General features: G+C 43.6%; 3 protein-coding genes across 3 annotated transcripts; 2 read left to right on the forward strand and 1 right to left on the reverse strand.

Moving 5' to 3' along the window:
- Positions 1 to 146: 146 nt before the first annotated feature.
- Positions 147 to 4,109, forward strand: cldn35 (claudin 35). Its single transcript, XM_017040961.2, has one exon. The coding sequence runs from the start codon at positions 2,569 to 2,571 to the stop codon at positions 3,256 to 3,258; it is 690 nt and encodes a 229-aa protein (XP_016896450.1). The 5' UTR covers positions 147 to 2,568; the 3' UTR covers positions 3,259 to 4,109.
- Positions 4,110 to 4,256: 147 nt separating this feature from the next.
- Positions 4,257 to 5,945, reverse strand: airim (AFG2 interacting ribosome maturation factor). The gene is made up of 4 exons (XM_025065252.1): positions 5,476 to 5,945; positions 5,020 to 5,199; positions 4,809 to 4,927; positions 4,257 to 4,672 (listed from the first exon to the last, which is right to left on the reverse strand). Exons 1-4 carry the CDS (start codon positions 5,742 to 5,744, stop codon positions 4,635 to 4,637), a joined length of 606 nt encoding a protein of 201 aa, XP_024921020.1. The 5' UTR covers positions 5,745 to 5,945; the 3' UTR covers positions 4,257 to 4,634.
- Positions 5,946 to 6,008: 63 nt separating this feature from the next.
- cdca8 (cell division cycle associated 8) lies at positions 6,009 to 9,526 on the forward strand. Its single transcript, XM_008331129.3, has 11 exons — positions 6,009 to 6,123; positions 6,484 to 6,576; positions 6,853 to 6,981; positions 7,193 to 7,233; positions 7,327 to 7,402; positions 7,521 to 7,588; positions 7,681 to 7,763; positions 8,018 to 8,116; positions 8,678 to 8,807; positions 8,938 to 9,024; positions 9,123 to 9,526. Exons 2-11 carry the CDS (start codon positions 6,486 to 6,488, stop codon positions 9,156 to 9,158), a joined length of 840 nt encoding a protein of 279 aa, XP_008329351.1. The 5' UTR covers positions 6,009 to 6,123; positions 6,484 to 6,485; the 3' UTR covers positions 9,159 to 9,526.
- Positions 9,527 to 12,564: the final 3,038 nt, after the last annotated feature.

The raw sequence follows: 12,564 nt of genomic DNA on the forward strand, positions 1-12,564 counted from the left end.
ACGACGCGGAACAATAAACGAGACATTTCCTGCCCCAAACGGCGATAAAGGTACTTTAATTAATGTTTTTAATAAACGAGACATTTCCTGCCCCAAACGGTGATAAAGGTACTTTAATTAATGTTTTTGACGTTTAAGTTAGTTTATTTAAAAACACAAACAAATATAACCCATATATTATACACTTATTCATATTTTTAAGAGAACGTGTCCGCCATGTCAGTGCCGTCTTTTGTTTTGTCGACGTCTAGTGGTAACGTTTAATGTTGATGTTTATCATAACGTTATTGTAATTTAGTTGCCCTTTTGTTGATATTGTTACTTTTTCAACGTAGGGTGGTGTCGTGTCAAACACGGTCACCGTAGTAAACACCAACTCCTGCTGGTGTAAACCAAGTAGAAACACATTTGTGTGGTTAACCATCCCCGGTATGTGTCACCTTCCTCTGCCGCTCTTTGAGTGTCCTCCTCCTCCTCCTCCTCCTCATCTTCCTCCTCTTGACTCCCATTTCCTGTGTCCAACTGGTTGTCATGGCCACGGTAACCGTGGAGAACACTGGCGACAGAAGAAATGAAACCTGAAGCCCAGATCACGGTGCCGGTGCCGCTATATTTAATTCATCAGCAGAATGTTAAACCCAGGCTTCAGTGGAATGTACACACAGTCAGAGAACAGTTACGGCTCTTTTTTCACCTTAATATTGATTTTTTTTTTTAAACACTTAAAGTTTTCCAAGGAAACTAGCAAGTCCATCAGAGCTCAAATTCTTCTTCACATTTAGTAACTTTAGTTTTCTTGTACTTTATCATTTATGACCATTGTTGAGCAGTTACAATATATTCTGGCAGATTTCTTTTGGCTAATTATTGCTATTTGGGATAAAATGTTTTATCTTAAGGCACAGGATAAAAAAAAGATCCTTTTTTGACTAATCTTTGAGTCGATTTCTGACGTACAGTATAGGTTTTTTGTTACTGTGTTTTAATGGTTCTCAACCTCAGGTTTGCATTACAGGTACACACACGATCTGATTCCCATCAGGATGGTGTGTATTTCATTTGTGTTTCTGTGTTTTCACAACTGTATTTGTTCGGTTGTGTTGTACAAGGGATCATGTGTCACTGGACTTTAAACATGAAAAAACTCAATTGTTTTGTGATCTTCCTGTCAATGGGCGTCCGTCTTTTACAGCTTTGACCTGTAGATCTGTGGATTTTTAACCCTTTGACCTCATTGTTCCAGAAACGGTGACCCTACTGTGTTTCTGTCGTTCCCTGCTGTGTCGGACAAAAAGCCACATTTTCAGTGGAAGCCTCCTTTAAACCGCACCCTGTTTGGTATTGAGGCGCACACACAGTGTGACCCCCCCCCTTTGTCCATGTTGTTTTTGTGTTAACTGATCCCGACACACACTCCATCCATCACACCCTCTTTTGTGGTCTCCCCCTCTTTCACCTCCATCCGTACCACACACTCTCATCACAACCTGCGCTGAAGTCTGTGACCTGATGCTGTGTTTACCTCCGAGCCTGAGGACGTGGACCTGATTTGTTATTTATGCTGTTGCTGGAACCGGATTCACTCATTTGGATCGTGTGAATACCAAAGGAGGGAGGGTGTAAAGGGGGGAGGGAGAAGCCTGAAGTGGCCTCGTCGAAGCTGGGGCCGAGCGTGTTTATTGTTAACAAGGACACACTTGATGTGGAAACAGCAGCGGCAGCAGCAGCGGTGTCTGATGAAGCTGCTTTCTCCTGTTTTCGTATCCGACCAAAACAAATTGACTTGGACGTTTCCAGTCGATATCAGTTTTTATCAAAGAGGACAGAAAAAAGGATTTTGAGGACGGGGTGAAAAAAAAAACCTAAACCTGTTGATTTTTTTTTTTTCTCCTCTCTCACATCGAGCTTCACCTGCTGTGACAGGATACACTCACAGCAGCATCAGTGGCCTTGAATCTGAGTATCAGGTTCTATTGGTCTGATCCAAACAGGTAAGACTACACCCAAACCAGGAGAGCGGCATTGAAATACACTGCAGCGCCACCATCCAGGGGTTTGATCCACCATCGGAGGCACTCGTCGACTCGTACGGACCTAAAACACAGACTTCCTCAGATCCATTTCTCCGACAGCGCCCTGGATTGTGAGACCTGATTGATCCTTCTTCTCCAGACTGTCACAGGTGGCCACACCGCTATTGGCTACTCAATAATGCATTGATCGAAGCTCAGGAGTGGAAAAAATAAAGGGGAAAGTGAGCGAGCCTCTGTCTGTGATCCTTTAAAGAAGTGAATGAGTGTGGAGGGAAAGCTGGCGATTATATCTGGATAAGCTTTCAAGAGTTGGGGGGCACGTGAGCAGATGTTGAAGAGAAGGAGAAAAAGAGACAGAAATGGCTGCTGACAAAGTGAGGCTGGGGCGAGGACCTTGAGAAGCTCGACAACAGACAGACGAGGGACGTGGAAGCAGTAGGTTTTGACGGATAAGAGCAAAACTTTGACTTCAACTCTGAAAGACATCGACGATCCCTGGAGAAGACCCAGACGGTGTGGAGAGGATTCTCCGACCATGGTGAACACTGGGCTGCAGCTGATCAGCTTCACCTGCGCGGTGACCGGCTGGATCATGGCCATCGCCGTGACGGCCCTGCCGCAGTGGAAGGTCTCGGCCTTCATCGGCAACAACATCCTGACCTCGGAGATCACGTGGGAAGGCATCTGGATGGGCTGCGTCTACCAGACCACGGGCCAGATGCAGTGTAAAACCTACGACTCCATGCTGGCCCTGCCTCCTGACATCCAGGCGGCCCGCGCCCTCATGTGTCTGGCCATCTTCATGGGCTGGCTCTCCTGCACCGTGTCCTGCTGCGGCATGAAGTGCACCACCTGTGCCGGAGACGACCGCCGGGCCAAGGCCGGGATCGCCCTTGCCGGCGGTATTCTCTTCATCATCACCGGTCTGTGTGTTCTGATTCCCATTTCCTGGACCGCCAACACCGTCATCCAGGAATTCTACAACCCCAATGTGCCCGTACAGTACAAAAGAGAGCTGGGCCAGGCCATATATCTGGGCTGGGCCTCCGCGGTGATCCTGATAATCAGCGGCGCCGTGCTCTGCAGCACCTGCCCCTTCATGGAGAGAGGAGGTCGGTACCGCAGGGGCTACATCGGCCGCAGCTTCGCTAACTCCCCTGTTACAGCACCAGATCCTCCGAAACCCATCACCTCCAACAGTGTCCCAATGAAGGAGTATGTGTAGGAAGACGAAGGAGAGGAGGACGAAGATGAAGAAGAAACAGAATCTGTACATAGGAAATGGACTTGGAAAAAGAAACAGGAAGTGCTCCATTGGTTTTGTCAGTGTGAAAATTAGACGACTTCTCTGTCTTATTGATAAATCATTGACATTTCCTTGAAGAGTTTTGAAGTCTTCATCACTTGTTGATCACGTGGCTCTCTGGAAGAGGAAGTGGCGGTGTTGTGGTACTGCAGTCAAAAAGTGCTGACGACTCAAACTCTAAACTCACTGTGTATGAATAGTTAATGACGACTTGAAGCTTGAAACTCTGGGACTTCACTAAAACATGTCTACCTGGGAACTCAAGTCGGTGTTCCCAGAAGACCTGGACTTGACTCAGACTTGACTCCTCTCTGTTGGCTGACTTGCTTTCAGACTTGGTTGTAATGACATCATGTTGAACTGACAAAGACTGAACTCATAACAAACGGCTGTTCTTGTTTTCTAGTCTGAAGGAGTGTTTGCGGACGTTGCGTTGTCCATTTCTGATGTACAGTCTCTGGGAAGAAGGTGAGGATGAAACTTTTCAAAGTTGATCATCTTCTGGTTCTTTTTTTTTTCTTTCCTCAAATTTTATTTATTGCTGATTAGCATTTATACATATTTGCTGAGTTGATCACGTCTCCTTGTAATTTAAGACCTTTTCAGTATTTCATACATTTGAGTTTGTTTGACATTTTTGTTTTTTGATGCAATGTGATAGAAGTAGAAGAAGAAAATCCATTTTCCTTTAACTGTAAAAGTGAAAACATTTTTTTAATCCATTTTGAGACATTATGGTCACCCCCAGTTGAATTCCAGGCGACCACAGATGGGGTTGCGACCCCAGGATTGAAAAACAGTGATTCAAACGTAATTCAGATTGTAATTGGATTCCCTCTGCAAACATCAGAACACTGGTCTTTGGGAGTTATTTTGTAGCGCCCCCTTTTTGTAGATAGGAAGTTGCACCACATGGACACATTCACTGAAATTTATTAAAAACACTTTTTTGTAATTCCTACAAAACTCACACAAACAATAAAATCAAAAATATAATCCATGTGATTTTCACAGAAAATAGTAAACCTGAATTCCTGTCGTGCTGTGTCTGCCCTGAAACTACAGTGTTGTAGAAGATTTGCAGTGAATTTTCTCTGAAAATGTTTCTACCTCCTAATCTGACACATGTAGCCTTCCTTCACTGAGCTTGTATTTGTTACACATGTAAAAGAAAATAAAAAAGTCAGAGTGTATTGTACACAGTCTGTAGAAAAAAAATATCACTTTTTGCCAGTTTTTTCATTCACTGATAAACAAATCCAAACTTCCATTTCACTTCCTCTCGACGGCTCTCATCAGGATTCCATGAAGAAGGAAACTTTAAAAAATGCATCTGAAAATGAAAAGAGAAAAACAGTCTTTATAGTCATCGTATGGAATCATATTTTCCAATAAAATATCAATGCTTTGATAAAACAATAAAACCTTTATAAGTAAAAAAAAGAAAGTGTGAACTACTCCTTTATGACCTGTGATGTTGTCCTCTGCGCTCTGAGACGCCAAGGATTTCCATCGACCAGGGGCAGATTCCATCAGAGTGAGGTCATCAGGCCTCAGCGTCTGCAGCAACAGTTTCCTCTTCATAAATCTGCATAAACAAGTTAAGGGACAAAAGACGCCCAAAACCCTAACCCACAGATGTCTTCCAGTGGACACCAAAACATGGAGGATGGAGGATACTGCCGTTGATAGTGACGACCTGCGTCCTGCAGCCACTCCATCATGTCAGCGATGGACGGGGCGGTGGCAGAGCGTTCTGTCACACAGTTTAGATCCAGGGAGTCTGTGAGCTGCTCATAAAGCTGCACGACTCCAGAGACGTGGTTGGTGATGGCGTCTCGGACAGACTGAAAGGAGGACCTGGACAAACGGAGGACAAAGTGTTGACACTCATACTTTTTAATGATTTCTTTAACTTAATCTTTGCCTTGGTTAATTTTGACTATTTAGCTAGACTATAATTTATTTTCCACATCATCCTGATAAAAAAAAGATTATACACAAAAATACATTAAAAGACAGACATTTATTATACAGCCAATCACAGAGGGAGCAGCACTGTACAATATTATACAATTACCACTCCTTGGGCAAAATTAATGACACCTAGTGCAGATCCTCACTCCACCTACTCACATCTTCTCGTTCAGTTTTACCAGCACTGTGTCCATGGCTTCTTGGAGCTTGAAGCGTAAACGGTCCTCCAGGTCAGGGAACACTCTGAGCGGCGTAATGGACAGTTGGACATTGGACAGAGCTTTGGACTGCTCGGCCAGATTCCCCAGGGACTCCAGCAGAGGGACGCACTCTGCCAACAAACTCGTCCATATCTTCTGATTGTTCTCCAGACCCTGGAAGCTTTTCTGTAGCGCTTCGTGGAGCGACGCCACTCCAGGTTTGGACATTTTTGCACCCAAACTACGACATTGACAAAACGCAGAAAAAATCTCTAAATGTACAAAAAACAAAACAAAATTATTTTTATTTTGTTTTACGCCTCTAATGAGAAAACATATTGGTCAAAACGAACTTTATAGACGTTCAAACCGTTTGTTTTGCTACACAGTACATCAGTTTCCACCATGTTGTTCATACGCCACTTCCGTTTTCCGGGTGCGAACTCGTGACGTTTAACGTAACGAATGGTCAGAAAATGACGCTGCAGAAACGTGCACTCTGACTGGTCGATGCTGGACATTGGCTCCGCCTTGCGCGAATTTTTGAAAACTGCCTTGTGAAGGAAGAAATATCTGAGAGTCCGAGGAAGCGAAGAGGAAAACAGAGGTAAGAAGCTTTTTACGTTTATTAAATATATGTTAGTTACAAAATAACAACCAAACAGTCTTTGTAGTATTTACTGAAACGGCCCGCCTTTTACAAACGGTTAGTTTAAGTAAAGTAGACATCACACCGTCCCAGGTAGTCTAAGCTAAGTGTTTAGCATTAACGGTTAGCTTGCTACCGCTGGTTACCTGTTAACTTCATTGAATAGTCTGCGTCTCAAGCATCAACACGGCCTGTATACGTCCCCACTTTTAGTATATGTTACTTTACATCATGGAAGTGAAATATGGAAGAATTGTCATTTCACATTTTTAAAGGTGTTAAATGTATTGGTCTTTTAATAATTGTGTACTTGTACAGACATGGCGCCGCGGAAACGAACCACCAGACAACGGAAAAACAATCCAAAATCAGCGAAACTCGAAGGGTTCTTGGAGGATTTCGACAGCGAAGGTGATTAAAAACACTGACAATTCTTTTTTCAGTTCTAAACTAGGTGCTGTGTTCTTTGTAAACATTGTGTTGACATTTTGTATTTGTTAGTGTCAAGTACAAAATGTGATTTGTGGATTTAATGAACATTTTCTCTGAGAAATTGGATGTCATTGACATTTGTTTTAAATGTTGTTGTACATAGGAGTCTTTGAAAATTAAATGAGGGTATTTCCTGCGTTGTTCCGGTTATCTGGTGTTCCGATCATCACCTCTCCACTCTTCTTGTTTTCACAGTGAAGGGCACTGTTGAACAACTGAAGGAAAAGATCAACCAGCTGCTGCAAGATGTTAACAACTGCTACAACATGGCACTGATCAAACTCCCCAAAGCTGTCAGACTGATGCCCTGGGTGGAGTACTGCAGTAAGAAAGCACCAATACTGCCATTCACCTGGAAAACCGAAACACAATCCTGCTTCTGTTGAAATGCAGCTTAGACACAGGATTTGCACAAATATTATAATAGTATTTTTGAAATTTTTTTCAATACATTTAGGGGCAAAAAACAACTTTTTTGCACATCATTTTTTCATCTTTAATTCTTCCCTGAAAAACCACTTGTTTGTCTTTGTAGAGCCTGAGAAACCAAAGACACCAGAGGTGGACGCTTCCAAGGTGAGTGAACGTTCCTCGGTGGCCTGTGATCTGCAGTGTGAATATTCCTGAATGTCCCTGAGCTGATTCAGTGTTTGTCATAACTGTTCCCAGAGGCAGGAGGAAGCTGCTATTGTTGAGAGTGTTGTGGCTGAAGACCACGCAGTCCTCCTGAAATCAGTGAAGAAGAGTAGGTCCAGACCCCTTTTGTGTTTACATTATATGAGATTTAATCTAATTTAACCCAGTGAATTACTTAATATTTGAAGACTAATTAAATGTCTTTAATCATGTTATTAAAAAAACAGCTGTGAAGAAAAAGACTGTAGCCAAGTCTGGGCCAGAGGATGAAAACAGTCCTGGAACATCAAGAAAGGTGAGGGGCCGGGTTTTATTGTCATTAGAGAAAAGTAAAGTCTGATCTTTTTGTTGTTAAAATGCTGTTTGTTTGGTTTTTTTTTACGTAAGGGGAGAGCCACAAAGAGACCCCCGACCACATCCAAGAAAGCGAGGGCCCTGACAGTCACCAAGCAGGATAACCCCCTCAGACGGTAGGACACCAGATAGATGTTGGTTAATTAGAGCAAGTTAGGGTCATGTTATTCAATCTTGGGGTCACGACCCCCTGTGGGGTCGCCTGGAATTCAAGAGATACTGTAAATGCAATGTAAAATGAACCAATGCCAAGAATGTTGGACTGTTCTTAAAAAAATCTGTGCTATAGAATATTGATGCAGTATTGTGAAATATATTTCAGTGTGTCAATGAATCAAATCAAATTCACGCTCATTCTCTGTGGCTTCAGATCAAACAGGAAGCTGTTGGTGACGCCCGCTCGCTCTATAATGGATTCTTCTCTGATCATGGGAGCCACTCCTCTCATCACCCCACGCTTCGACCCCAGGTAAACACAGAGTGCAGCCAGAGTGGTCAAAGACCCCCTGTGAATAAGACAGCAATAATTCAGTTAATTCAAGTTTGGACAGAGATGAAATGTTTTTTTAAATATTTTATGTGGACAAATATTGGCCCCGATTCACCTGGTGGTCATTTGACAGTGAATGTCTGAGCTGCGGTTTGAACAGTGAAACTCTGGCTTCTTATTACTGAAGACATATTTGCACAGGAAACCATTACAGCTTTTCAACTGTGATGCGGTTTTGACAACATGCAGTAAACCTGCCTTATGTTGTGAAACACGTGGAATCATCCACAAACATCATCATGTTTGTTTTATCTTACCTGAACACGTGGAATCATCCACAAACATCATGTTTGTTTTATCTAAAAAGTTAAACATTGGAGAAAGATATTTTCTTATATATGTTATAAGATATGTTCTTGGTCTGGGTTTCTCCTGTTCCTCTGTGACACTGTACACCACCAAACCTTACAATTCTTAATTTTAGTCAGAACAAATCTCCACTCCTCACAGTTCTGACTCAACTGTGTCTGTTTTGTTCAGACTTCCTAAGACCCCTGCCGTGAGAGTTCCTCGCCACAAAGAGAGGGTCTACAGCATTTCAGTCAATGGTTCTCCCATCGCGGCGGGAGACCAGGACATCATCGTCAACGTCCCCATCGGTAACGGAGAGGTGAGTCGTGAACTGCGTTCGACTGAAAGTTGTGGATCAAACAGGACTTTGTTTTAACTGTAGTGGAAAAATAAAAACCCTCGCCGTCAGGACTTTGTGACATATTTGATATTTTTCTATTTTAAACCAGAGCATTCAGCTGTTGGGGAGTCAGATGGACTCAGTGGACCTGTCACAGCTTGATGAAACTGCTCTGAAGAGCATCCGTCTGCTGCAGGTGCCGTGTGTTTTCATCCACCTTTTTCCTCTTTTGTCACTGTCGCACATTAAAATATAGGTATTTGTTCATTTTACTCATTTTTCTTCCGTCAACAGAATCGTCTCACAACACTGTGTGGGATTCCAGAGTGACCTCATCACCATCCACTGCTGTGTCTCCAGTCACATGATGATGTGTTTTTTTATCTAGATATCTTTTATTTGTAAGGGTTTGGGTCAGAGCTGATCTGTTCTGCCTTTGCAGTTTTTATAAAACTTTGATGTACTGTTGAATCTTTTGTAAATACACTCTTATCCTGCGTATTTTTCCCTAAGTGTTCCTGTGTTTTTTAGCTGGTATTTTATGATTTTAGTGGCCACTAGGTGGTAGCATTGCTCCGCTGAAAGTCGTCACCATCGGGTTTACTTGGTGGTCAAACCATCCCGACATACTTCCGAGAGGTCAATCCATGTATCGTTTAATATGTACATGTTAACTAAAATTGTCTCAAAAAATTAAACGACCTCTGTTTGTCATATGTATTTCTCTGCCACTGATGTCTCACATTTCCCAAGAAAAAGACAAGGATGATTAAGGTTTTATTTGTGTTATTAAGAAATGCTAAATGTTAACCTTTGATAATATTTAAATGAAAAATAAATAAAATAATTCATACCCTGCAAAGTGAGCAAAACAGACACATCAAAATAAAACAAAGAAAGCACAACATTCTTTTAAAAGATGGGTCAGAAATAGCTTAACGTTAGCAACAATGATAACTAAGGCCTAACATACAATTAACCGATGGGAGAGTGTAAGTAGACTGAGTTACTACTTGTTTTTAGTAGTTTGTCTGGTCCTGTAAATTATATTCTCTATGAAACATATACACTGTAATATGTGACCACGAGAGGGCACCGTTCGCTCTTGTGACAAGTGAACTCTGCTAATGCGCTGCTGAAAATTTACCCAACTGAATCTGAACAGAAGAAAACTTTTTCTTTTCACAACACATTTTTGATTGATGTGACTATAAATATCTCGACGTATGCATTAGTCATGTGCTTTCAGTTGCTAGCAGCAGGTGGCAGCCTTTGCCACTGTTGGCACATGAAGCTGCTCCCTGACATTCAGGGTAACATCATAATGACACTGATTATGAGCTCTGTTAGGCTTGGTTAGGCTTGATGAGCTTGTTAGGGTTCCCACCTGGGACGCTCCTGTGGGTCAGACCGAGGCCTCACCTTGGACCAGGCAGAGAACCGTCTCTCTTCTCACTCTTGCTCCCTCTGCTGGACTCTCATGCATCTTAATTAGGAGCCTGGAAGCTCCATCTGCGTCTCTGTCTTTAAGTCCTTCATCGTCTCTGGTCTCTTGCGGCACCAGTCGTGATGCTGAGGCAGAATAAAACAAACTCCCGCATCGACAGATGTTACGGTCAGTGGTGCGTGGAGTTCAGCTCCCTCGTTAGAGGAGCACCAAACCCGCGCACACCTGCTCTACATATCATTGAGTTTCCGACCGTTGCCTCTGAATGGCTTGGATTCTTTTTTTTTTTCCTTCTCTGCGTGGGTGGAAAACTGCCATTTTGCACGGATGGCTCGGTTTTCAGTAAGTGCACAGGCAGTGGCACAGTGACAGGTGCAGTATGGATGGGGCGGATTTTGAGGTCACGGAGCAACAGCAACTACATAAATCATCCGCTGAGATGTTTACGATGAGCGACTGAAGCTCGACAGAGTGAGAGGACGAGGCGGAGCCGCGGCTTTGAGTTTTTATCGTGTGAAGTGTTTGATGAACTTTTTTTTCTGTAAAGTCTGACGTCTGGTGTCTCAGACTTTAACGATTGAATCGGTTCTGTGGTATAGATGGTAAAGTGGAGCTCAAACTATGGGTGGTGGTCAACTGGAGCCAAAAAAAACAACCTAGATACATTTCTTAATGTCATAGCGATAGCATATCAGCTTTGCTTCATCCTGGACTGTTTATGTCACAACCAAAAGCCTCAGGTTTAACTTGGGTTCCGTGGCATGATTGTTAGAGAACTGCTTAGTTATAATTTTACAAAATCAAATCAGTCTGTCAGTTCTGTTGCAGCCTTCTGCTGTGTTCTATAAATCTTACCGAGTTGCACGTATATCTGTGGGACTGATACTTTTGGTCCATTTGTCGAGGTCTAATTTTGCTCAATCGGGGGGCCACGCCCTACACTTTAAGAAGTGCTGGACCTTGAAATGCTAGTTGTAGTGCAGACTTTGAGAATGTGAGAGTTTGTGGGAAAGTGTGAGTCCCTCATCCCCCATTCAGTCAACAGTGGGAAAGTGTGAGTCCCTCATCCCCCTTCAGTCAACATTAAATGTCTGTGAGCTCCGTTAGTGGATTCAAACATAAACCTGACATGTGCTGCTGTGAAAGACAGAGTCAATTCAAAACTCTGCTCCAATAAAGACTCAAACTTCCTGGTCATTGGTGGATTTGTCAGGAGCAGGAGTGAAGAAGAAAGTTCTTTGTCTGCAGCTGTGACTGCAGCCCTGACGCTGCTGCTCCAACAGTACCTGTTCTTTGTTCCACCGTTCCACCACCTCCCCCACCTCGCCTCATTTCCCATTCCCAAAATCTGTTATCATTAGCACACAAGTCTGACACAAATGTGCAGCGTTCCTCAACAAAAGCTTTTCCCCTCAACATACTGCTGCAGCCGTCGGTTAATTGAGCCCCGAGACCCGGGGAAACTGCCAAACTCCTCGCCAAGACGAATGAACCCCAGCAGAGGCACGTTCTCCCAGCGAAAATTAATTCTGTGCTGCGTCGAGGCCTCCTAAAAATCCCATCCGTCAAGCGCGCCACTAATCGATTTATTCATGTGCCTACAACCTCCGTCTGCCACTGTCTCTCACTCAGCTCATATTGAGCCTGCCAGGGGTCGAGGCTCGTCGTTCGCTAAGTTGTTTTGTCAGCACAAACCCCCCTGCCCAAAAAAAAAGCAGTCACTTTGTTCCGTCTGCCTTGGTGACGTAGAGTTACAAGGACGTGAACTGACGAGGTACATGTGGGTCTGACCCGCGTCCACATGGTGACTCCTGGGACGTGCTCAGCAGCTGACAGGCGGGGTCCTTGTGGCAGTTTGACGGGCGACCCCTCCGTAGCTCGGGCTCCTCTGACGCAGACTAAGACAGGAAGATGAACACCTGCTGCCAGGACGCTGGTCCTGGGATCAACCAGGAGCTCTTTGAGGAGGAGCAGGAGGTGAAATCCATCTGTTCATTACACAGCAACAATCTTTTCCTGGAGAAAGGGCTCGGTGTGAGAATAGTGTCTTTGTGATTCAGAAAAACTGGTTTTGTGGTCCGGTTGTTAGTGATGGGACATTTGTACGATTATCTATTTCCTAAACCCATTTAAAAAAATGTCCAGCCTGGAACTGACTACTATCAGAAATATATACAGTTGGTGCGGCTGTCTTTGGTAGAAACCTCCTAACATTCACGAGCCGATGCCCTGACACTGAGACAAAGTGTGAACACCGAGTTTCAAAGTGGGCAGAATTAATAGTGGAGC

Source organism: Cynoglossus semilaevis, chromosome 18, assembly GCF_000523025.1.
Source record: "Cynoglossus semilaevis isolate Cse_v1.0 chromosome 18, Cse_v1.0, whole genome shotgun sequence".
NCBI lineage: Eukaryota > Metazoa > Chordata > Actinopteri > Pleuronectiformes > Cynoglossidae > Cynoglossus > Cynoglossus semilaevis.

Excerpts from the sequence above, each read along its gene's own strand:
- airim (XM_025065252.1), bottom strand. The coding sequence starts at position 5,744 with ATGTCCAAACCTGGAGTGGCGTCGCTCCACGAAGCGCTACAGAAAAGC. Across the intron at positions 4,928-5,019 it reads GGTCGTCACTATCAACGGCA|ATTTATGAAGAGGAAACTGT; the intron begins GTATCCTCCATC and ends TTGTTTATGCAG. Across the intron at positions 4,673-4,808 it reads CGCAGAGGACAACATCACAG|ATGCATTTTTTAAAGTTTCC; the intron begins GTCATAAAGGAG and ends TTTCATTTTCAG.
- cldn35 (XM_017040961.2), top strand. The coding sequence starts at position 2,569 with ATGGTGAACACTGGGCTGCAGCTGATCAGCTTCACCTGCGCGGTGACC.
- cdca8 (XM_008331129.3), top strand. The coding sequence starts at position 6,486 with ATGGCGCCGCGGAAACGAACCACCAGACAACGGAAAAACAATCCAAAA. Across the intron at positions 6,577-6,852 it reads GGAGGATTTCGACAGCGAAG|TGAAGGGCACTGTTGAACAA; the intron begins GTGATTAAAAAC and ends TTGTTTTCACAG. Across the intron at positions 8,117-8,677 it reads ACCCCACGCTTCGACCCCAG|ACTTCCTAAGACCCCTGCCG; the intron begins GTAAACACAGAG and ends TGTTTTGTTCAG.